Source organism: Canis lupus, chromosome 32 (genome assembly GCF_048164855.1).
Source record: "Canis lupus baileyi chromosome 32, mCanLup2.hap1, whole genome shotgun sequence".
NCBI classification, from domain to species: Eukaryota; Metazoa; Chordata; class Mammalia; order Carnivora; family Canidae; genus Canis; species Canis lupus.
The window spans coordinates 30,741,760-30,764,712 of NC_132869.1; the positions used below are offsets into that span (position 1 = coordinate 30,741,760).

The 22,953-nt window shown below is 41.9% G+C and overlaps 1 protein-coding gene across 7 annotated transcripts in view; it reads left to right on the plus strand.

Annotated features, from left to right (window-relative positions):
• TLN2 (talin 2) overlaps positions 1–22,953 on the plus strand; it is a 426,489-nt gene that overhangs the window by 297,774 nt on the left and 105,762 nt on the right. For all 7 annotated transcript variants that reach the window (XM_072808970.1, XM_072808976.1, XM_072808972.1 and 4 more), the window contains 8 exons: positions 1,236–1,349; positions 4,295–4,429; positions 6,490–6,618; positions 8,796–8,898; positions 18,573–18,781; positions 19,876–19,995; positions 20,981–21,178; positions 22,241–22,380. In XM_072808970.1, the coding sequence (XP_072665071.1) occupies positions 1,236–1,349; positions 4,295–4,429; positions 6,490–6,618; positions 8,796–8,898; positions 18,573–18,781; positions 19,876–19,995; positions 20,981–21,178; positions 22,241–22,380 (1,148 nt within the window). The remainder of the gene's footprint in view (positions 1–1,235; positions 1,350–4,294; positions 4,430–6,489; positions 6,619–8,795; positions 8,899–18,572; positions 18,782–19,875; positions 19,996–20,980; positions 21,179–22,240; positions 22,381–22,953) is intronic.

The window sequence follows — 22,953 nt, forward strand, 5'->3', positions numbered from 1 at the left end:
CTCAAGTCTGCTGCCAGCATGGGTCAGAAAACCCTTCTCAGAGAGCACTTGCTACTTGTGTCCAGGATAATACTAGAGGGTGAAGTACCCACCCACCCCCCCTTTTTTAAGATTTTATTTATTTATTTATTTGACAGCACAAGCAGGTAAAGTCGCAGGCAGAGGGAAAGGGAGAAGCAGGCTTCCTGCTGAGCAGGAAGCCCGATGCAAGGCTCAGTCCCAGGGCTCTGGAATCATGACCTGAGCCAAGGCAGGCACTTAACCAACTGAGCCACCCAAGTGCCCCCACCACCTCCCCTCTTTGCAGAGCCTGAAGATACTCAGTGTCTGGGTGTCACTGTCAGGAAATGAGAGCTTTACAATTTATCAGATTACAGTGGAGAGAGGAAAGTGAACCACATTACTGGAGCCAGTCCTGAGGAAAATCTCATGGCAATATTTTTTTTAACCCTTGCTGGTATGGGTTCCAAAAAAAAATAGGTCACCATGCTAGGATACTCTTAGGACCTTCATCAGCAGTGGAGGCCACAGCGCTGTGACCGTTGAGAACCTGGTCAGTTAGGTGTGGAGTGGCCACAGAGGGGAGAACACAGAGAAGGTAGGAGGCTGGTCTCCTAAGGCATTGTGGGAGACTGACCCTCGAAGTGGCCTCGCCTCAGAAATGCTGCTCCTCCCTCCTCTACCCTGGGCATTCGAATTGTGAGTTTGAGAAATGAGGAGGGCTACTCAGAGAACGAAGACCCATAGAGATAGGAAAGGTGATGGACAGAACGCATACCTGCAAAGTGAGAACTCGAAGCACTGACAGATGCTAGCAGTTAAGTATTTTTCTTTTTCTCCATCATTGGACTGTGTGACTTGAGTTTATCTGCTGGTAAATTGTATAGGTTCTTTAATGGTTTGTGTTGAAGCTCTAAACCGTAATCAGCCAGGGTGGTATTAGTTGCAAGTGGGCAAATGCATGTAAGACCTTCTTACAGAGACTTGTACTGTGCTTTAAAATGTGGGGACCTTCAGGAGCAGAGGGTAAAGCATGTGTGGGCAATGGCTACCCCGAGGTATTGTCTTAAGATTCACCGGCTGGCTTGAAAGTGGTGGATAAATCTCAGGTTTGGGACAAGCATTGCCCAGGTGGAAGAGCACAGCCCAAAAACATCCATCACTGGGGTCATTACCCTGTTTGGGTAATTCACCATGCTGGGTGTGCTCTGTTTTAATTTTCCTGCTTCCTGTAGGCGGTGGCTGATCACATCCCCCAGCTGGTCCAGGGAGTGAGAGGGAGCCAAGCCCAAGCAGAAGACCTTAGTGCCCAGCTGGCTCTCATCATCTCCAGCCAGAACTTCCTCCAGGTAACAGAAGCATTCACCTTGATTGTGCCCAGAGTACTGCCATGGGGTAGAGGGTGCCCTTTATCCTCAAGGAGAAGAATTCCTGGTTCTTTTTTTTTTTTTTTAATTTTTATTTATTTATGATAGTCACACAGAGAGAGAGAGAGAGGCAGAGACACAGGCAGAGGGAGAAGCAGGCTCCCTGCACCGGAAGCCTGACGTGGGATTCGATCCCGGGTCTCCAGGATCGCGCCTTGGGCCAAAGGCAGGCGCCAAACCGCTGGGCCACCCAGGGATCCCAGAATTCCTGGTTCTATAGCCACAGCAAAGTCTTTGCAGTAAGCAGATCTTTGAAGGCCTTCCCATTATATTTCCATGTTCAGGAGAGGTGAATTTAGCTTGGCAAGCAAAATGCTAATATGCTGGGAAATTGCCCTGGGAGACAGCCCATAATAATTTTTTTTTTCTTGGGAGTCTTATCTTTATTTCTCCTATGTGAGGGAAAATGTATAATATGTTGCAAGTTTTGTTGAACAGCCTGGTACTAGGTATTGCTCTACATTTGCCAGTTTTCAGAGAGTTTAATGCTATTATTCACCGACTGGGGAAAAAAGAAGTGGTAAGTATATCTTCTCCAAAGGTGTGATCTTTTTTTGTGGCAGTTGTATAATTAGTAAGTGTTGCCAGTCTTTGTGAATTAAGGGGTAGATTCATTTTAAGAAAAATAAAATGAGACAATTAAGTGGTGGAAAACTCCCTTTTTACATACTACTTGTATTCAAATCCCTTGGCACTTCCTGTCTACTTGTATCTCCTGAACAGTTCATGTGATGGAGTGATACCCCTCCTCATCCTTTTCAAGTTGAATCTATGGTTACAGGACTCACTGATACATCTGTTGGGCTAATTTTCCAAGTGCTGTAGCTCCAGCATGCAGACGTAGGACATGAACATTTTAATGTTATTTCCTCACATTATAACTACATGCACACATTATAATAACATGAACATTTTAATGTTATTTCCTCACATTATAACTACATGCACACATACATGTATATGTATAGATTTTTCTAAATTGGGATTTGTTGTGTGTAGGCTCTGTTTCTCATGTTAATGTTTTGTATTATGAGCATTTATTATTTTGAATAATCTATCATATGGGTACAGCTGTACTCTGGCTATTCCCTCACCAGTAGACATACAAGTTGTTTTCGATTATTTACCATCATAAACAACCTGTGATAAGATAAAACTCCTTATGTGTGCTCAAATATTCATACGCCTTTTGAATTATTAGGATAAATTCCTAGAAATAGGATTGCGAGTGGCTTATTTTTATCTTTGGGACATTGAGAATTGTGGCTTAGACAGGTGTTCCTCTTTTCATTTAGGTGGTTAGAAGGCCTGGAGCTATTGTGTTGTCCCCATCACTGGCAGGCTTCGGGGGTATTATGACAGAGCCATGCAGACATGTACATGTTCCAGAGTCCACTCTGTCCCTACTCTTACTTATCCTTTTCTTTCATCCTGTTAATTTTGCTATCACAGACATATCAGATAATTATAAGGCAGAGTTAGAAATAAGTAGAAATGGAATTGGCCAAAAAAACTGGTAGGTTTTAAGCTTCATTCTTCTTGCAAAATTGCTCTTCTGGAAGGCTGAATGAATCTAAATTTACATGCAGGAATGCATGGAGCACATTTTCTAATACATCTTTTCCAAGCTAGGGAATCAAGCATTTAAAAAATAGGTTGTTGGCAATTTCTCAGTGAAGTTCTTATTGTTTGATGTTGCATTTCCTTGATTGTCACAATGTTAAATATTTTTCATGTTTCAGTTTTTATGCAGTGAGGTTATCTACTCACATTTCAGGCTGGTTTTTTTAAATGAATTCTCATGTATTATTTAAATATTAAAAATATTAACTTGTGTCATTAATGTTTATTTTCTGACACTTAAGTTGTTTCAACTTTACTAAGAGCAGTTTTATAACATCTATATTAAAACTCCTAAAAATGTATATTCTTTGGTCCAGACGTTGTACTTTTAAAGTTTTATATAAAGAAAATAATGAATGAGAATTTTAGCTACAAAGCTGTTTATCATACTATTTAATGCACTGAAAAGGGAATAGCCCAACAAAACAGGATTGAGAAATATTAAGAGGTGCATACAATATTGGTGCATACAATATTAAGAGGTGTGAATACTACACAGCTATTAAAAATATAGAATATGTGAGACAGGGAGTATGAAAAATAGAATAAATAATATGATCTTATTTTTGGAAATAATGCCCACAGACATCCATGCATGGTGAGATTATCCTGAGTAGTGAGATATGATGTGACAGGTTATTTTCTTTTATTTTGTCTGCCCATGTTTTTTAAAGTAGTCTGTTGGATATATCTGAGACACATTAAAGAGCTATTCTAAGAAACACAAGAAATGTATTTAATAAACTTTTTGAAAAAAAATAATAAACTTTTTGAAATCTGTTTTTTATTTTTTAAAGATTTTATTTATTTATTCATGAGAGACAGAGAGAGAGGCAGAGATACAGGCAGAGGGAGAAACAGGCTCCAGGCAGGGAGCCTGACGTGGGACTTGATCCCGGGTCTCTAGGATCATGCCCTGGGCCAAAGGTGGCGCCAAACCGCTGAGCCACCTGGGCTGCCCATTTGAAATCTGTTTTAAATGAGAATTTCAAGCCCCTATCCTAATTTTGCCCCTCTCAATGACACACATCTTTTTTTTTTTTTTTTCTTAACATTTCTAGAACATACTGCCCTAGAGTATCTGATCTGGGGTAGTGATTTTCAAGGGTAGTCTCGATGGTTTTAATATTCCTTGTTTCAGGGCAAAGTAAGTTCTGGCTGATTTGCAGCATTGCTGTTTGCATCTCTACTCTCTGACTTCTGCTGCTTAGGAGCCATCTCACTTTCCACTCATCTCTTTACAGCCTGGAAGCAAGATGGTGTCCTCTGCTAAAGCAGCAGTGCCCACTGTGAGTGACCAGGCTGCAGCCATGCAGCTGAGCCAGTGTGCCAAGAACCTTGCCACCAGCTTGGCGGAGCTGCGTACTGCCTCGCAGAAGGCAAGTGAACCCTTATCACAGCATTTAGCTCATTGGGAACAGAGCTTTAGAAGCCTTACTACTGGGTATGACCTGGGATGGGTATTACCCAGGACCTGAACACTGCCAGGCTTATTTCTGGGCAGAGTTGTCTGTTCCATTTGCTTGATCAGTAAAAGATTCCCATATATAAGATTAGCTTTTACCATTTTAAGCCACTATCTCCCAGACTTAGTTTATCACCTTCCAGTTACACATGACTTTTGTTAAACTATTTTAGGTTACGTGCTCCCCTTCAATACCCCAGGACAAGGAATGGTCTGTTTTTCAGTCTTAGGGGAGATAGTCATCGGTTCCTTGATGCCAGGTAAATTGTAGGCCAAAATAAGTGATTGTATCTTCCAGGTATTATTTTGTGAATTTAATAAATTATTTAGGCAGCAGATTTATTCAGGGGAGGGATCATTTATATTATCTTTCTCACCCTGAAAACTTTTCCCATCCTACATGGAAGCATTCACCTTAACAAGATCCTCAATAGAACAGAATTCAGGATTAATGAGTTTCTGCCTCTAGCACTTATTAATTACCAACGGACCTCATTACTGTACTGTTTGATATGTTATTAGCATGGAGTTCTGGCATGAATTCATTTCTCCTCATTGTAGTGATCCCTTTATTGAAACAAGAGACCTCATACATGAGCAAGGGAAGAAGGTTAGAAGCTGATTTGAATTCTTAATATGAACAGTGTACTATATCACCAAAGAACAATATCCAGAGCTTTAGGATTATATTCAATTAAAAAAAAAAATCTTGAGCCGTGTTTCTCAACAAGAGGTCCAAGGACCATCTGCACTGGAATCACCTGGGAGCATTCAGAATGCAGGTTCCCGGGTCTCCCCACTGAGCAACTAAGAGTCCCTGGTCATAGAGCCTGAACATCTGCATTTTACAAGTTTTGTCAAATGAGCCCTAGAGACATGCACCCTTCAGTTGCTCTGAAGCAATGAGCCTCACAGTGGGACTCAAGCTAGACTGTCCACTGGGTGTAAGAAGATACTGAGAGCTTTTAAATACGTTGTTTTATATGGTAGAAGGGTTAAGAGTAGAGGCTCTGCAATCAAACTACCTGCATTCAAATTCTAGCCTTGCTATTGACTAATTTTTTGTGATCTCAGCAAGTTAATTAACTCTATGCCTCAGTTTCTTCACTGTGTAATATTGGCACATAGCAATGAGTCAGTATTTGCTGCTGCTGTTGTCACTGCCACCTAAAAAGAAGAAATCAAGATTTACCAATATTTGACAATACTGATCAATAATTATACACATATAATTTATTAACATGTATATCAGGGGATGTGATCAAAGCATTTGGAGGCCAATATTTTTTTTTTAATTTTATTTATTCATGAAAGACACAGAGAGAGAGAGAGAGGCAGAGGGAGAAGCAGGCTCCATGCAGGGAGCCCGATGTGGGACTTGATCCCAGGACTCCAGGATCACACCTTGGGCCGAAGGCAGGTGCCAAACCGCTGAGCCACCCAGGGTTCCCTGAGGTCAATATTTTAAATGATCAAGAGAATTGCAGTCGTTTTCTGAAAACAATTGCTAAGGGAAGAAAATCTTTTGTAAATTTCAGTATTAGGGGAGACAATGGTTTATAGTCTAGAAATTTGTAGAAAATCAGTAAGATTGAGAAAGACTTGTTCCCATAGTCCTGGGTTCGTTCGTTCATTCCTTCTTCAACCATTCACCATGTGCTTCTCAAGCTTCTATGTGCCCACACAGTGAAGAAGGATCCTCTTAGTCTGAGCAACAAGTGCATTTTGGATAAAAATAGCTTCAAGGAGACGTTAAGTATATGTACTTATGAGACCTACATAATTGATTATTTAGAGAAGTTAGGACTGGCTGAGGTTGGTTTTGCTCTATCAGGAAATGCTCGCTCCACTTGCTTCCTGTTGCCAGGGTTGGAGAATCACTGGGGACATCCAGAAAGACATTTTGTACATTGCAAAGTACTAGGAACACTTTTCCCAGGCAGACTGTACACATATTCCCAACTCTATTGACAGGCCCACGAAGCCTGTGGTCCTATGGAAATTGATTCTGCCCTGAGCACCGTGCAGACACTCAAGAATGAACTGCAGGATGCCAAGATGGCTGCTGTGGAGAGTCAGCTGAAACCACTTCCGGGGGAAACGGTAAGAGATATTAGAGCCCACTGCAGGGTGGGACTCTGCCTCGTGTTAAGATCATGGTGAGGCATTTTTTAGAAGCTGAAGTTGATATGCCTGAATCTCACACATTTTGAAGGCAAAGCCCTAGAATAGCCCCATTTTTAAGAACTGTGTTGAGATAAAGATGTCCTGGAAGGGGCCCCTAGTAATGGTTCTGTGTCTTGCTTTCCTGAAGCTTGGCTGGGGTGAACAAGTGTCTGTCACTCTTTTTCATAAACAAGACACATCCTAGTGTTTGAGGCCAGTTCTGATTCCACAGCCATTTTCTGAAAAGAATGTCTGGTGTGGCTGGAGGATCTAGTTTTAAAAGTAGGAGTTCTAGCGTCTAGCTCTAGCTTGTATCCTCAACTAGCTGTAGACAAGTCTTGGATCTCCTCTGTGTCTCAGATATTTTATCTGTTAAGTAGATAGCAATGAGGTTATAAAGGTAGACATAGATAATATTTTCAATAGTCATGTTTCCAAAAAAACATTTAGTGCAAGACAACTAGGAAGGACAAAAGGAAGATATTTTAATACAGTACAACCATCATAGCCAGTGGAATGGTGGTAACAAGCTCGCTCTAATCTGATCTTATAGTGCCTCTTGATGCCTATGCCAGGGTTTTCTTGGCTAAAATTGTATCAATTCTTCTCATTCATGTGTACCACCTTTTCCACATTATTGAACATTGCTAATAAATACCACCACTTGGTAAGTATCTCATAAGTGCTGTCAAGGCACATCAGTGTAATTTATCCTGATGGTACCTTGATGAGCGAGTTTTGTTAATCCCATTTTACAGCTGAGAATACAGAGGTGAAGAGGTAGTATCTGTCAGCTGATAGTAGAGCCAGGGTTTAAAGCCAAACCAACAGGACTTCACAACCCATGCTCTTGATCCTTCACATTGAGAGCTTCTACTCTTGACTACTGCTGCCCTTTGGATGAACTGCAAACTTGTAGGATATAAAGAGACTTATGGAGCACCTAATTTACCATGGGAAAAGTGTTCATAGGAAGCCCTCAGAAAATATTTGTGAAATCAAGCTACTGCTAATTGTAAAGATGAAACTCAGGTTCCGAGAAGCCAAGTCACCTAAGGTCACCCAGTAATGATAAAGACAGGACTGGCTGCAGGGCCAACAGCTTTGTAATGCAGTCCACATGTCCCTTGGCAAACTCCTGTACTCCAGGGACCCCAAGACAGGCTGACAGGACATGAATTCCGCCTTCACAGAAACCCGCTGGTCCATTAGAATACAAGAAAGCCCGTGTAATTTCTAAGGAAATTGTTTGCCCCAAAAGAATGTATGTGCTGTGTTAGAACAGATTGTTGGCTTGAACATGCTGTTGGCTACAGGTTCTTTCTTATTGGAAGGCACTGCCTATCTTGGGAAGCATGTTGTAGAGTTAAAAAATGAACACATTCTCTGATGCCTTTCTGCCTCTCACGGTATGCCTGGAGGTTCTGTTCCAAAATGTTGCCCTCATCTAGTAATCAAATAATTATCCTTACCCCGGGCTTTCAGTAACTTTGTTCTCTGAATTATTTATTCAGTTTACAAAGCAAGATGACGTGCTGTTCATGGGAAGCAAGCACTTTGCCCATTTTCATAATCTCATTTACCACGGCAAACCTCTCTTTCTATTGCATTTCCTTCTGGTTAGAACTCCTCGAAGTATAAAGATCGAAATGAACAATGTTAATGGTCCCACATGCCAGGAAGGCGGTACCGCTGGATGTCTGCCCACTTCCTGCCAAGGCATAATTAATTCTCACTAAGGATTTGTTGCAGACTTTCTAAATTAGCTTCTAAAGACATGATGCTAATAGCTACCATTTGCTGAGTACTGTCATTTATTCTCAGAACTTTCTGAGCTGAAGTATTAGGATCTCCTCAGGAAACTGAGGCATGGAGAGGTTCAGTAACCTGCCCAGTCTCTGACAGCTAGCATTTGGGAGCAAGAACCAGAGGGCAGGGGCATGAACCCAGATTTGTTTATTCTGAAGGATGGGCTCTTTCCCCTCTGTCACACTATTTACTCTTAGGTGGGAAAGAACTAAGAGCCACGGTCTGACGTGCATTGTTTGTGTGCTAAGACTTCAGTGTATGTTGCCATTCTTCTAAACTGTCTTCCCCCTTGAAAACTCTTCTAGCTGGAAAAATGCGCTCAAGACCTAGGAAGTACATCCAAGGCAGTGGGCTCCTCCATGGCACAGCTCCTGACCTGTGCTGCCCAAGGCAATGAGCACTACACAGGTGAGACTCACATCTTTTGTGCTGCCCTGTGGCCAGATATAGACTGCTGGGGTGGGTGTTGGGGGTCAGCAGCTGAAGTTCATTGGTTTGACCATGAACCTGACTTTGTCTTTCAACAGCAATTTACAGATTTTTTTCAAGCACTTTCCATGTGCTTCATTATTGAGCTTGATGCTAAGCATACAAAGAGAAATAAAATATGAATGCCCCAAATTATTTGTGGGTCACCCCTTCTAGACTCTAAGAGACTGTAATTATAGACTTCTAGGACTATCTCTGTATAACTCTTGAAATCTCACTAAATTAAAGGAATTTAAAAAAAGAAAAGTCAAAAAGAAAAAGATGGCAACAAATAAGATGCCAGTGAAATTTGTGAAGATGGGAGGAAACATGAGTGGTAGCTGATAGAGCCAGTGATAAGACAGCCACAAAAAACAATCTAGTTTGTGCAAAACCCTGAGGGGTTTGAGTATTGGAGACATGAGCTATCCGTATGGACAGGAAACACCCCTAATCATGAGGCTATAAAAGATACAGATCGTATAATTATCAACTCTAGGAAAAACACCAGGTTATGTAGGGAAATGTCTTCCTAGTAGGAAGGTAGGTATAATAGGAAGACTCTAGCTACCTAAAATGGAATCATTGAGAAGTTTCATTACAGGCCCATTACTCGGAAACAGGAAATGTGTCAGAAGAAAGCTTAAAGAGCTGAGTGGCTCTAGGAGGGGAATGGGATGGGAAGGAGTGGTTCTAGATTGTTGCTTTTGTTATACAGTAGTACTGCTTGACTTCTTAAAATATATGTTGTTACTGAAGTAAGCATCTAGAAGAGAGCTGTTAAAGTCCTAAATGTATACCTTCATGAGTTATCATACTTTGAATGCACACAAAAAAAACACCACCAAGATCAAGCAGTGGAACATTTTCAGCACCCAGATATGCTCTGTGCTCCCTGCCAGTCATTATATTTCCTCCTGTCCCCCAGAGGTAAACACCCATGACTTGTAACAGCACAAGTTGACTTGCCTATTTTTAACTATGAATGGAATTGTGTAAGGTGTGTCTGTGTGTTTTCACTGCTTTCTCTGGCATTCTGATGTGCGATGCATGTGATGTAGGAAACAATTCTTTCCTTTGTGTTGCTTACTGTAATATTTCATTATGTATATATACCTGTTGGTGACTCTTTATACCATCGATGGATAAAGCTATGAGTTGTTCTAGTACATGCTATTTAGTGAACATAGATAAGCATTTTCTAAATAGATACCTAGAATGGAATTGTTGGGTCCCAGACTATGCTAATGTCCACCCAAGTCCTGCCAGCCATGCGTGAACATTACAGGTTTTTTTTTTTAAAGAATTTTATTTTTATTTATCCATGAGAGACACACAGAAAGAGAGAGAGGCAGAGGGAGAAGCAGGCTCCATGCAGGGAGCCCGACGTGGGACTCGATCCCGGGTCTCCAGGATCAAACCCTGGGCTGAAGGAGGCGCTAAACCGCTGAGCCACCCGGGACTGCCCAACATTACAATTATTCACATTCTTGTCTTCACTTTTTGTTGTCAGCCAATGTTGTTAGCCGTTCTGCTGAGTGTGTAGTAGTATCGTATTTTGGCTCTAATTTGTATTGTCCTGATGAGCAATGCAATTGAGGAGTTTTTCACATATTAATTGGCCATTTGGACATTTTGTGAAGTGTCTGTTCCTGCCTTTTGCTTTTTTTTTCTTTTAAAAAACAACCACCTTGAGTTACCTTTGTCTTAGTTATAGGAATTCTTCACTTATGTGTATTTTTTTTTATCTTGGGGCTTACCTTTCACTCTCAAAGCTGTTTCTTGATGAACAAATTTTTTAGAATTTTAGTATAGTTCAATTTATAATGCTTTTCCTTTGTGGTTACTAACTTTGTCTTTTAAAAAAAAAAAATTTGCCTCTCCAAAATCATTAAGGTAATCTCTTCTATTACAGTCTAGAAGCTTTGTTGTTTTACTTCTTATACTTAGAACTGCAATTCATCTGCAGTTGGGTTTTGTATATGAGCAAAGAGGGTCCTTACTGCTTTTTCCCTTGGATATCTGTTTGACCAAGCGCCACTCACTGAAGAAATCTTCACTTTCCCAGTGGTCTTCAATACCACTTTGTTGCTAAGTGAAATCTACATGAAAATTGGTTTTTAATCTTTTGCTGCTTTTCCAGTAACTTAATTGCTTGTCCCTCCCTTAGTAGCACATTTTCCTAATTACTGCAATTTTTCACTATTAATATCTGGCTATGTAAGTCCTCTGACTTTGTTATTTCTCAAGTAGTGCTAACTATTCTTAGCCCTTTGTGTTTCCACATAAATTCTACAATCAGCCTGTTAGTCTCTACTCTCCTGTTTTTCTTTTTTTTTTTTAACTGGATTTACACTGAATCAATTTGGGAGTAAGTGGCATTTTCACATTCTTGAGGTTTCTTATCTGCAAATATGGCATGTCCCTCCACGTACTTAGATTTTTCTTATAATATTTTATAGTTTTATGCATATAGTTTGCACATTTGTTTTCATTGTAATGTACATGATGTATCTCATTTTATCATTTTCAGTTTTTCTATATGCTTTTATTTAACTTGTATCTTGTGGGCATCATGTAGTTGTTCTTTTGCAGAGGGAGAGGTTGTTGATACAACAATCTCTTTAAAAAATTTTTTTTAAAGATCTTATTTATCTGAAAGAGAGAGGGCATATGCAGGAGTGGGGGGTGTGGGTGGCAGAGGAAGAGGGAGAAGCAGACTTCCCGCTGAGGAGGGAGCCCAACATGGGGCTCAGTCCCAGGATCCAGGATCATGACTGCAGCTGAAGGCAGATGCTTAACTGACTGAGCCACTGAGGCTCTTCAGTCTCTTTTCAATTTGAATATTTGTTCCATTTACCTGTAATGTAATTACTGATGCATTGGAGTTTGAATCTATCCTTTTACCCTTTGTTTTCTGAATGACTTATCTATCCTGGGCTCCTTTCTTGCCTTTCTTCAAATTCATATGTATCTGTTAGGTTCTGTTTCTCTCTCCTTGATTAGCTTGTTAGTTTTATATTCATTGACTATTCTATGATTTTTAAAAGTCTAATATAAGTTAGTATGTGTATACTTCCTGGACAGTGTAAGAGTCTTGGGACACTTGAACTCCCTTTACCTTTCTTCCAGCTCATTCTGTGTTGTCACTGTTGTGTACTATAATTATACAGATGTTTTAATCGTCTCCATACAGTCTCCATATTGTTTCATACAGTCAGTATCCCTTTAGATTTGCCTCCACATTTACCGTTTTCAGTGTTCTTTAATTAAGCTTACTCTCTTACCATGTGCCCCCAGCAAGGATTATTTCCTTTCTGCCTGAAGAAGTCCCCTCACTTCCTTCATTGTGACTTTAACAGTAACAAAGTCTGTCCATTTTTGTTTGTCTAAAACTGCCTTTGTTTAGCCTTTATCTTTGGTAGAGAATTTCACTTATAAAATTTAAGGTGGTAGTTCTTTTCTGCCAGAACTTTGATGATGTTATTCCATCGTCTTCTGGCTTCCTTTATTTCTGTTGTGAAGTCAGGTGTCAGTCTCCTTTTGTGATGGTAATATGGTTTTATTTTTCCCCTCTACTAACTTTTTAAATTTTTCAGTCTGTTTTAAAGCACTGTGCATTTAGAAGTTTTATTGGGTGTTTATCCTGCTTTGGTTTGTAGTACTGCTTGAAAATGGGATTAGTTGTCTTAGGTCAGTTTTAGAAAACTCTCATGCTCTGTATTATCAAATAGTGTTTCCACTCCAGTTTTTTTCTCTTCTCTGTAGATTCCAGTTACCATATATGTTGGGCATTTCCACTGTTTTGTGTGTCTCTTAATCTTGTACTTGCTGTGATTTTTTTCTTCCCCATGCTTTATCCTCCATATTCTCATTTGATCAGTCTGAAGCTCACTGTTCCTCTCTTTAGCCTCTTTAGCCATGTCTATTCTGCTTTTAACCTCTTCTTTTTTTTTTTTTTTAAGATTTCATTTATTTATTCATGAGAGACCCAGAGAGAGAGGCAAACACATAGGTAGAGGGAGAAGCAGGCTCCCCACAGGGGAACCCAATGCAGGACTCCATCCCAGGACCCCAGGACCCCAGGATCATGACCTGAGCTGAAAGCAGATGCTCAACCACTGAACCACCCAGGTGCCCCTTTTCTGAGGTTCTAATTTAAAATGTCCTATTTTTCAGTTTGAGAATAGCCATTTGATAGTTTTCTTAAATCCTCCTTTTTTCTGCTGAAATTTTCTATCTTGCCATCTAATTTCTTCAACATAGTTACCATGAGTTATTGAAAGTCCTGGTTCAGTAATTCTGATATTGGGATCACCTGTGGGCCTGAATTCCTGGTTTGTCATTTCTCTCCTCTTAGTTTTCAGCTGCTGGTCTTCCTCCTGGTGTTTCTGATATTTTTTAATTTAATGCTAGACGGTGGTATTTTAAACTAAAGAGATAGTTTGAAGCTCTGGATTGTGTTTCTTTCCCTGTGGAGGATCATTCTTTGTTTCTGGCATGTAGTGAACACCTAGGCAGATCAACATAATATGAGTAGGGACTGTGCTGGTTGGAAATTGTGCTATTTCCATTTGGTTTTACAGGGCATAGCCCTTTGTGTATCCCATAAGAACATCTGTGATGTTTACCAGGGCTGTTCTCTTCCATGGGCTTAGAAGGGTGGCTTTTAATCCTCCTATCCCCATGAGACTGCAGGAAGTTTTGCTCAGCTTCTGGGCAACAGTGTACAAATGAAGGTATGCTTTTAGGGGGAAAAGCAACCCTGTATCTGCTCCCCAACCCTGTGCTTTCTTCTTCTTCTTCTTTTTTTTTTTTAAATCTTATCCCTCTGTGTATATTTATTACTTTCAGAATAGGGACAATAGGAGCACAAAAAGGGTTCTTTAGAGTATAATACCTGCAGTAATAAGAATTTTATCCTAATAGGAGAGTAAGGGAAAGTGTAAAGAGTAAACTGGCCATCTGATCAGGGTTTAAAGAACTGCTTAGTGTTCGTTTAGCATTCAAGGAGAAGGAAAAGTATTTATAAATTCCTACAGAACAGAGGGCACATGAGAGGTACGAGTTTCAAAAATTTCTACACATTTTGGAATCTTGCCAGATTTGGTGTAGCTGATGAAATGACTCTTTAGCAGAAGGAAGGCTGCTTTACAGGTTGCATCATCTCATACTGATAACATCCAGGATGACAGACTGTCTAGTCTGTGTGTGAAAAGCAGCCTAGAAATAGTCCCATTTAGTTTTGGCAGGTACTGAATGGGTGGTTGGGAAAGTGGAACAGTGGTAAGTTCCAAAGGTAAAAGAAGGCTGACAAAGTGATCTGAAGAGGATTCATGTAAAAGGCAAGACATTAAGCCTGGAAAGGGCAGCTAGATCAGATAAACCAACTTAAATCATTGAAAACTTAATCTACGAGCATGTGAAAACATAGAAGAGTTTTCATCCATGGACATGGTTTAGATTGTCTTTTAAATAGGTTGCCCTTCCTCTTGTATGCAGGTAAATCAGAGGGAAACAAAGTTGAAGGCAGTGAGACCAGTGTGAAGGCTGCTGCCTTCATCCATGTGAGAGATGAGCGTGACCTGTAGCAGGAATGAAGGGATGGATTAAAGAGAGACTTAAAAGCTGTTAGAGACTGGTCAGGAACTGGCCAGAATGGGAGTAGGGAAAGCAACGTGGACAGCTCTAAGTGTTTGGCCTGGGCCAAATGAAGATGTGTGTTTATTACCATGATGGAAACATCAGGCCATGGGCAGGTGTGGCATGGGCTAGAGTCTAGGGATGCTAGGTTCACCTGTAAATGTATTCAGTTTGAAGCATCTGTAGGATCTCCCAAGTCCAGGTGCCCATTAGGCAGCTAGGAATTTGCCTCTGGAACTCAATAGAGAAAGCTGGGCTGGAGACAACGATTTTTAATGTTAATACAATGATAATAATTGAAACTGTGGAAGAGTAGATAAGTTTGCCTGGGGGAATAATAGAGTAAGAAGAAGGTTGTCAGATGTAACCCTGCAGAACCCAAACATTTAAGAAGAAATCTAAGCAGCATTAGAAATCTTTGAAAGAAGTGAAAACATATAGAACCTTGGAGAAGAGTGAGGAAACTGGGAAAGAGATATCTCTAGAGTCAGAGAAATGGTTGCTACCCAGAAGGTCATCTGAGAGACTTAGGAAGAAGCATCCATTGGTTTTGAGGAAAACAGAGTCACTCTTCTTGTTGAAGGCAAGTGCAGCAAGTTGGCGAATGGATTGGAAGCAAGGAGAGAGCGCACATGTGGACATCTCCCCAGGGCCTCAGCTCTCCTTGCATCCTCAAGGGAGGTATGTGGGATATTCAGGAGTTACACGTGAGCTGCCTACTGGCTGGATTCTAACACAGATGTGTTTTTTTTTTTTTTGGCCAGGGCAGTATTCAAACTACATTTCTGCTTGGCTGAATACAGTTGTGCATAGACCCCTTTTCAGATTCTGTGTAACAGATTAAAAACCTATGTCATACCAGGTTTTTACCTTGTAAGTTTGCCAGGTGGTCTAGTGCTGTCTATACACAACCTACATGAATGCTAATCAACAATAAGCACCATTACAAAGCATTTCACTACATCGCATATCACTGATCTATCTTCCTAAGGCTCTGTTCCTAAACATAATTTAAGGTCCAGATAGCAAGAAGACTGTGAAAGTAATCTGTGTCTTCAAAGAATTGTAGTTATTCACTGGTTATTGCCACAGTGATCTGCTTTTGTATTTCCCACTGGTATTTCTGGCTTTGTAATGTACCATGGACTCTAGGAACATTTTCATTTGGTGTTTGCCTGGAGACCTGACCCATATGAGTATCATCACTACCTTTGAGAAGTTGCTCTGAACTGAGCTGTGTGTACAGCCATAGATGTTCATTGGGCTCCCTGGCCTCTTGTCATCTTGTTTCATTCTTTGATGGTGTAGCTTCCTCTTTTTGGAAACCTGATCCCTCCAAAGAGGATCCTTGAGGTGCCTTGAGATTTCCTAGTGAGTCCTCAGCGGAAAACACATGGGATAAATCAGCCTAAGCTTTGGCATTCAATTCCTCTGGTTTCTGCCTTTTAAAAAATTGTCTGGCTCTATAAAAGGTTTTTCAGTAAATGATTTTTGCATAAACATGAATTTTCTAATTGTGTATGATAAATGTTTTATTCTTTCAAAGTCATATACAGCTCAAATAGAAATGGCCTCAGGAGACTGTATAATAAATGGAAAGGCAAGAGATGTCTAGAAATCACACCCAGAATTTTCAACAGAGCAGTGATCTCAGCCTCTCCTAAAGCCTGTGGGAACCGGAGGCCCCGAGGGAAAAGGCAGCAGTCTAGGCCACACAGCTAATCAGCAGCAGAGCCAGAGCTAGATGAGGTCTTAACCACATCTGGTGCCTTTCTGAGCAAGGGCATCTTTCAACTCTGCGCCAGAAGCTCAGACATAAAAAGGAATTGACTGTTCTGCTCAGCTTGTTTCTCTCCTTCACCTTCACTTTATTTATCTTTGTGTTTTCTCTCCTGAGCTTCCCCTTTGCCATAAAAAAGAAAAAAAAAAAAACCACTTTGTTTAAAATTCTTCCATCCCACATGTTCCATTCAGAAGTGCCGTGTGATAAATGGTAGATTGGCAGCTTTGTAATTTGCCCTGATTAGATTATAGAGTTATGTCCCAGCTGTGTGACTTACTAAATATTTACAGATTAGCAAGTCTGCAGCACTGCAGAGTTGTCTTGTTTTACGGATGGGGGGGGCCTTTCACATAATTGTATTATGGTGCCTCGTCCTCAGTAGGGAGAGGACCACCTGCTGTGTCTCTGCTGACACAGCAGAAGCAACAGCTGGTGAAAGGTGGTCTCATTAGCACCCAGAGACCATCCAGCTGAAGCCTTTGGACAAGTCACCTCAAAGCTGAGAGAGAAATTAATGTGTCATTTTCATATGGTATATGTTCTAACAAAAATCCCTCATAGTGGGGCACCTGGGTGGCTCAGTGGTTAAGTGTCTGCCTTTGGCTGGGGTCATGATCCCTGGGCCCTCTGCCTCTCTTTCTGTGTCTCTCATGAATAAATAAATAAAATTAAAAAAAAAAAGAATCTGTCTTAATTCTCTACCCCAAAGAGCACTGTGCAGAGAGTCTGACCCAGAAGTTAAGGATCTTCAGATCCTAGCTCTGACACTGCCTCTGAAAGTGTGTCATGGACAAGATACCTCTCAGTGCTGGACCTCATCTAGGAAGCAGTTTGGTGAGATACGCCTTAAGGTGGGCTCCTCTGTGTTTCTCAGGGTGTTCAGATTCTCTTGTTACCCCCTCTGGCATTTCTAGCCTTCATCTCCTTGGGTATGCCAAGCACTGGGCGCCATGTCGGGAAGATTGTGTTCATTCTTTGGGGGGTGGTGCTATAGTTTTTGAGAACTAGTTTATGTTCATGGTTTATCACCAAATCCCATCATCCTTAGAAGTGAATTTAAGGATGAATGGGCACTTCACAAAGGAAGCTATCCAGATGGCCACTAAGTGTATAAAAAAGTGCTTAATGTCATAATTCCTTAGGGATATAAGAGTTAAACCTCAGTAAGCTATAATTGCACACCCACCAGAATGGCTAAAACAAGAAGTCTGACAATAGCTAGTTTTGGCTAGGATGTAGAACTGGGACGCTCATACGTTGTGGTGGAGTGTATAATAGTAAAACCATTCTGAAAAATTTTTAGAGTGTCCTTTAAAGCTAAACCTGCTCTATGACAGCAGTTCAGTTCCTAGGTTTATATCCAAGAGAAATGATTCCATCTGTCCACCTAGATGTATGTATTGGAACTTTCTTGGTAGCTTTATTCATAATAGCACCAAATACAAAACAGTCCAAATGTCCATCAGCAGAAGAGTGGATAAACAAATAGTGAATTTGTATAATGAAATACTACATAGCAAGAAAAAAGAATGAATATAACAACATGGGTGAATCTCCTAGCATTCTGGTAGCAAAAGAAACAAGACACAGAAGAATACATGCTTGAGGTCCCATCATCAAGGCGTTGGAGAACTGGTAAAACTAGTCAATGGTGATAAAAGCTACTTCTGGTATGAGAGGTTCTTGACTGAGGATGGGCACAGGTGATGGAACTCCTCTGTCTTCCATCTGGATGGTGGCTACGTGGTTGTAAATGTGTAGAAATTCACTGAGCTGCACATGTGGACTGTTCACATTATTGTATATAAGTCCTGCCCTAATATAAAAACAGTTGGGAAGAAAAGTGCATCTGAATGATCCATCGGTATACTTGATCCCCTGCACATGGTGTTTTAGGTCTGCGGACCTGCAGGGAAGACTGTATGAGGGGAGCCAGAGCAAAGTCATTTTTAGCAAGGCACTTGTTTAGCCTGTCTCTTAGAGTGGACCAGAGCCAGTGGTATAGGCTGCTACTTTGAGAAGCATAGCAATTCAGATTTTATGTAAAGTAATCTGAACCCCACCTGGACCACACAGGCTCAGAAGGTTCTCTCCTTTCTAAGAAGCTGTGTTCTAGAGGCTTATTTTCAAGTACAGTATGACTTTTAGATGAAATCTAATAGAAAGTGTGGTGGACTTTTATCCCCAGGAGTGGCCGCAAGAGAGACAGCCCAAGCTCTGAAAACACTGGCCCAGGCTGCGCGTGGAGTGGCCGCATCCACAAATGATCCTGCAGCTGCCCATGCCATGTTAGATTCTGCTCGAGATGTGATGGAAGGCTCCGCCATGCTCATCCAAGAAGCCAAGCAAGCCCTGATTGCACCTGGGGATGCTGAGAGTCAGCAGAGACTAGCCCAGGTGAGGCCCAGAACTGGCAATTATGATCATCAGTAAGGTGGTCGTGTTCACAGGCTGTCCCCTGGGCATTCTTTCTCTGGTGTGAACATTTTTCAAAACCTCCCAAAGTGCTATGCCGATGCTGGCCATACACAATACCCACTTCTGTAAATCTTGCCTGGTACCCCCCATAATAGATCTGCTTAATTGAGTCAACAAAGAGTATAGGCAGGGCGGGGGGGGGGGGGGGGGGAGGCTTTGTTGAAATTTGTCCTTGGAACTTTGGGAGCCAGGACACAGCAAGTTTGTTTGGGATCCGTATATGCTTAAGTATATTCCTCTTCCTAGTTTGGGAGGGGAGGTAGATATACTTAGTCTGGTCCCTCAAAGTTTTATACTCGCTCTACTGCCTCTTTGAATGAGCCTTTGCCAGCCTAATGAAACTAGCGGGCTAGAGACCATCTAGGCAAAGTTCTAGACCAGAAGCTGGGAACATGGTTTAGGTTAAAGGAAATGACACAGCCCACTTCCAAAGATCTTACCCTTTACCCGAGGACGCTGAAGAGTGCAAATGGTGAGCCCTCACATGTCCTAAAGAGGCAGCATGTGGGCAACTCCCAGGTTGGTCTGGAAGCCACCTGCTCTTGGGTGGGGTATGGTATGAACGTGATGGCACCAGAGTGTCACAGAGAGAATCATACCTAACTCTGACCTGAGGAACTCAGGGCCTCCCTCCATTTCTGTGTCCCCAACAGGGCTCTCAAGAAGGGAGCCCTTTCTATTCCTCTTGGTGGTGGCTATCTTTGTTGTAGAACCTGATGTAATATTGGAGACTTTTGTGTTTGAGTCACATAGTTGTGCTTAGCCCGATGCTGGGGTGCATGTAAGGTGTACCGTATCACTGTGCCTGACCCTTTGTCAAGACAGAATGTTAACCCCAGTGAGAGGCCCTGATGAGGTGATTTAATGTTAAATGGTGTCAGCTGGATGCTGGCAGATAATTTCCCCATCCTTTCCAGCTCTGCATACTGTCACTGCTGGTTCCACACACATCTGCAACACTGTTTGCACCGAAACTGCTCTCTTACTGAGCTTTTCTCCCTCTGTGTATTCAGGTGGCCAAAGCCGTCTCACACTCCTTGAATAACTGCGTGAATTGTCTCCCTGGACAGAAGGATGTGGATGTGGCCTTGAAGAGCATTGGCGAGTCCAGCAAGAAGCTGCTTGTGGACTCGGTGAGAGGTTTTGCAGTGAGAAGGGGCATCTGGGGGACTGAGCTCACTTGAGGTGTGAGAGGGAATCTTCTCCCTTCTGTGGGATCTCTGAACAGCGAACCTGTTTCAGGAATACTGTTTTGTCTCCCAGTTTCCCTTTCCTTATTTTGCTTTGCCATCAGCAAAGTTCCTAGGTGTTTACTTTTTCTTTGAGTCCTTGTTGCTGTTGGCTCTCTGGTCATCCCAGTGAAAACAGGAAAGGTGGGTATGCAATCATCTGACTTAATACCAGGACATCTCTGGTGATGACAGTCAGCTGGTGGAGGGACATGTGTTTCCAAGACGTTAGAGTGAATAGCCTAAGGAATCTACTTGCTCTTGGAGCTTGTTCCATGTTCTGTGAGCCCCTTTCAGCGGCAGGCTCGGACTCATTTCTTCTCTGCCTGGTGCCAGGAACATACCAGGTATGCAAGCAGAGTACATGATATGACTAATAGAGCTTAGCTTCACTCTCTGGAACTCCCACCAATGACACTTCTGATCCACCCAAAAGCTATGTTAGCAAAGGTTACTAAAAATTGATGGCTCTTAGTTTGGAAGAATAGGATTTGACATTTAAAGGCATCTGTCTTTTTATTTCTAGAAAGCTAAACCTTTGAGAGTTTCCATCCAAAATGGAGTGGTAGCTCAGAGCATGGATCCTGGAGTCAGACTGCCCAGGTGTGAATCCTGGCTCTGCTACTGAGGGGCTCGTAGCCCCCTCAGGTGGATTTTTAAATCCACCATGTGTAGCACTGAATAGATGTTGAGTAAATTTAAGTGAATGAAACAATGTCTCTATGTTAAAGGTCAGACTTAACAGAAGTGGGCTCAGACCACCCAGAGTCTTTGAATCAAGATGATTCAACAGTGCATCCCTGGAGTTTTTCCCTCCACAGAGCCTTCCTTCATTTCCCTGATTCGAAGTAAAATGTCTTAAGGGGTTTGCCTTTTCTCTCCGTTGCAGTTACCTCCCAGCACGAAACCTTTCCAGGAAGCCCAGAGTGAACTAAACCAAGCAGCGGCTGATCTGAACCAGTCTGCTGGGGAAGTGGTCCATGCCACCCGGGGCCAGAGCGGAGAGCTGGCCGCAGCCTCTGGAAAGTTCAGTGACGATTTTGATGAATTCCTTGATGCTGGCATTGAGATGGCAGGCCAAGCTCAGGTGAGTGTGGTGATAGCTGACTAGAGTTGACGCTTGCCTGTCTATTCTGGTAGACCGTCTGCCCTCAAGGCCAAACAAATAGGAACTGGGCAAACAAATAGGAAACCTGTCAGCAGGTCACACCGTTGTGTTTCCTTTGCTGCTTAGAAAGCTCTGACCTCACAGGACTGGCATTCCTAAAGATGTGTGAAATGCTTCTTAGAGACGAGGGATAACTTTTCCCACGATCATCCAGCAGGATTCATGGTTTCCTTAAGCTTTTTGGAGGGAGGGCAGCTCTGTGTCCTCTACTTCATATGTGGTATAATATAGTAAAAAAAAAACAAAAAAAAACCCCCGTGGTTTTGAGGTTCATTGGGCCCATTTGAGGGAACCATGTCTAATACCAAGTGTCAAATGATTAAAAATTACCTCCTTGAGATGAACAGATAAACCCATTATTCAGAACAAGGGGACATGACTGGTCTGGTGTCAGCTTGCAGAGCTTTTTTTCTTAGCTCCTGTGAACTCCCTAAAGGAGACTCCCACAGTGTGTCTTGCTGTGTTATCTACACATGGTTGTTTCTCAGACAGGAAGTAAGCCAAGTGAGAAATGTGTCTTTCCCTGAGTCAGGAACTTCTTGCGGGGGGTGGGGGTGGCGGTGCGTGGCGTCAATCAGCTCTGAATATCTAGACAGTGCCGGTCATTTGTGCCAGGCTGAGATGTGTGAGCTTCTTGACAACTCCAGCATTGTTGGGCAAGATGCTGGAATCCTGGCCTGGTCTGTGCACTGGGGCACTTGTGCTCTCCTTCCCTCCCCCACATTTAATGCTTGCACTTGTGAGACTGCACAGCTCTTGGCTGACCCACTTGGGGATGGATTTCTGTCCTGTTGTGTGCATCTTGGTCTGGATATCTGTTTGGGGAAGGGTAGATGCTGGGCGGTGTCTCTACCAGTTAGGCATCTGCAGACGAATTGGGCTTTAATGCGGTCACTATAGATAACTTGCTTCCATTTCAAGATGCTTCTCCTAGCTCTCTGAATGCTGCCCTAATTACTCTGCCTCCTTTTGACTTTCCAGACGAAAGAAGACCAGATCCAAGTGATAGGAAACCTCAAGAATATCTCTATGGCATCCAGCAAGCTGTTGTTAGCTGCCAAGTCTCTATCTGTAGATCCAGGAGCCCCCAATGCAAAAAATCTCCTGGCAGCTGCTGCAAGGTAAGAGTGGAACAAAACGTGCTTTCATGTGTGGTTAAATAATGTCAGCGTGTGAGAAATAGGCCTGACATCCTGCTGCTTTTGCTGAGCAAAGATGTGCTGTTTTTATGTTGACAGAGGCAGAGTCGCAACTCTGACATTTGATTAAACTGGCTCATCTTCATGTGATTTCCCCCACTAAATATGTTTTCTGTCTTCTCTTATAGCCTTTCAGCTTGCTTAGACTTAAGGCCGCTATTGATTTATAAACAGGATGGCTCAAATGGATGTTTTTAAAGGAGTGTTGTATCTTTCAGATGATGAAAGTAATATGTGCTCATTGAAAGAAATCAGAAAATCCAGAAAAGTATTAAAAAAAAAATTCATGACACCCAACGAGCCATTCAACATTTCTGGAGCGCTTACTGTGTGCCTGGCCTCAAGGTTAATTAGATGAATTTAAATGTATCCTATTTGTCACATGTAGAAAGGTTCCAGTTTAGGATGAATGGGGTAGTGGTGGGAATAAACTGTTTTGGGAAATATATTAAAACATGAATCCAAGCTTTGGGTGGTGCCAGTGTCCTTCTTTCC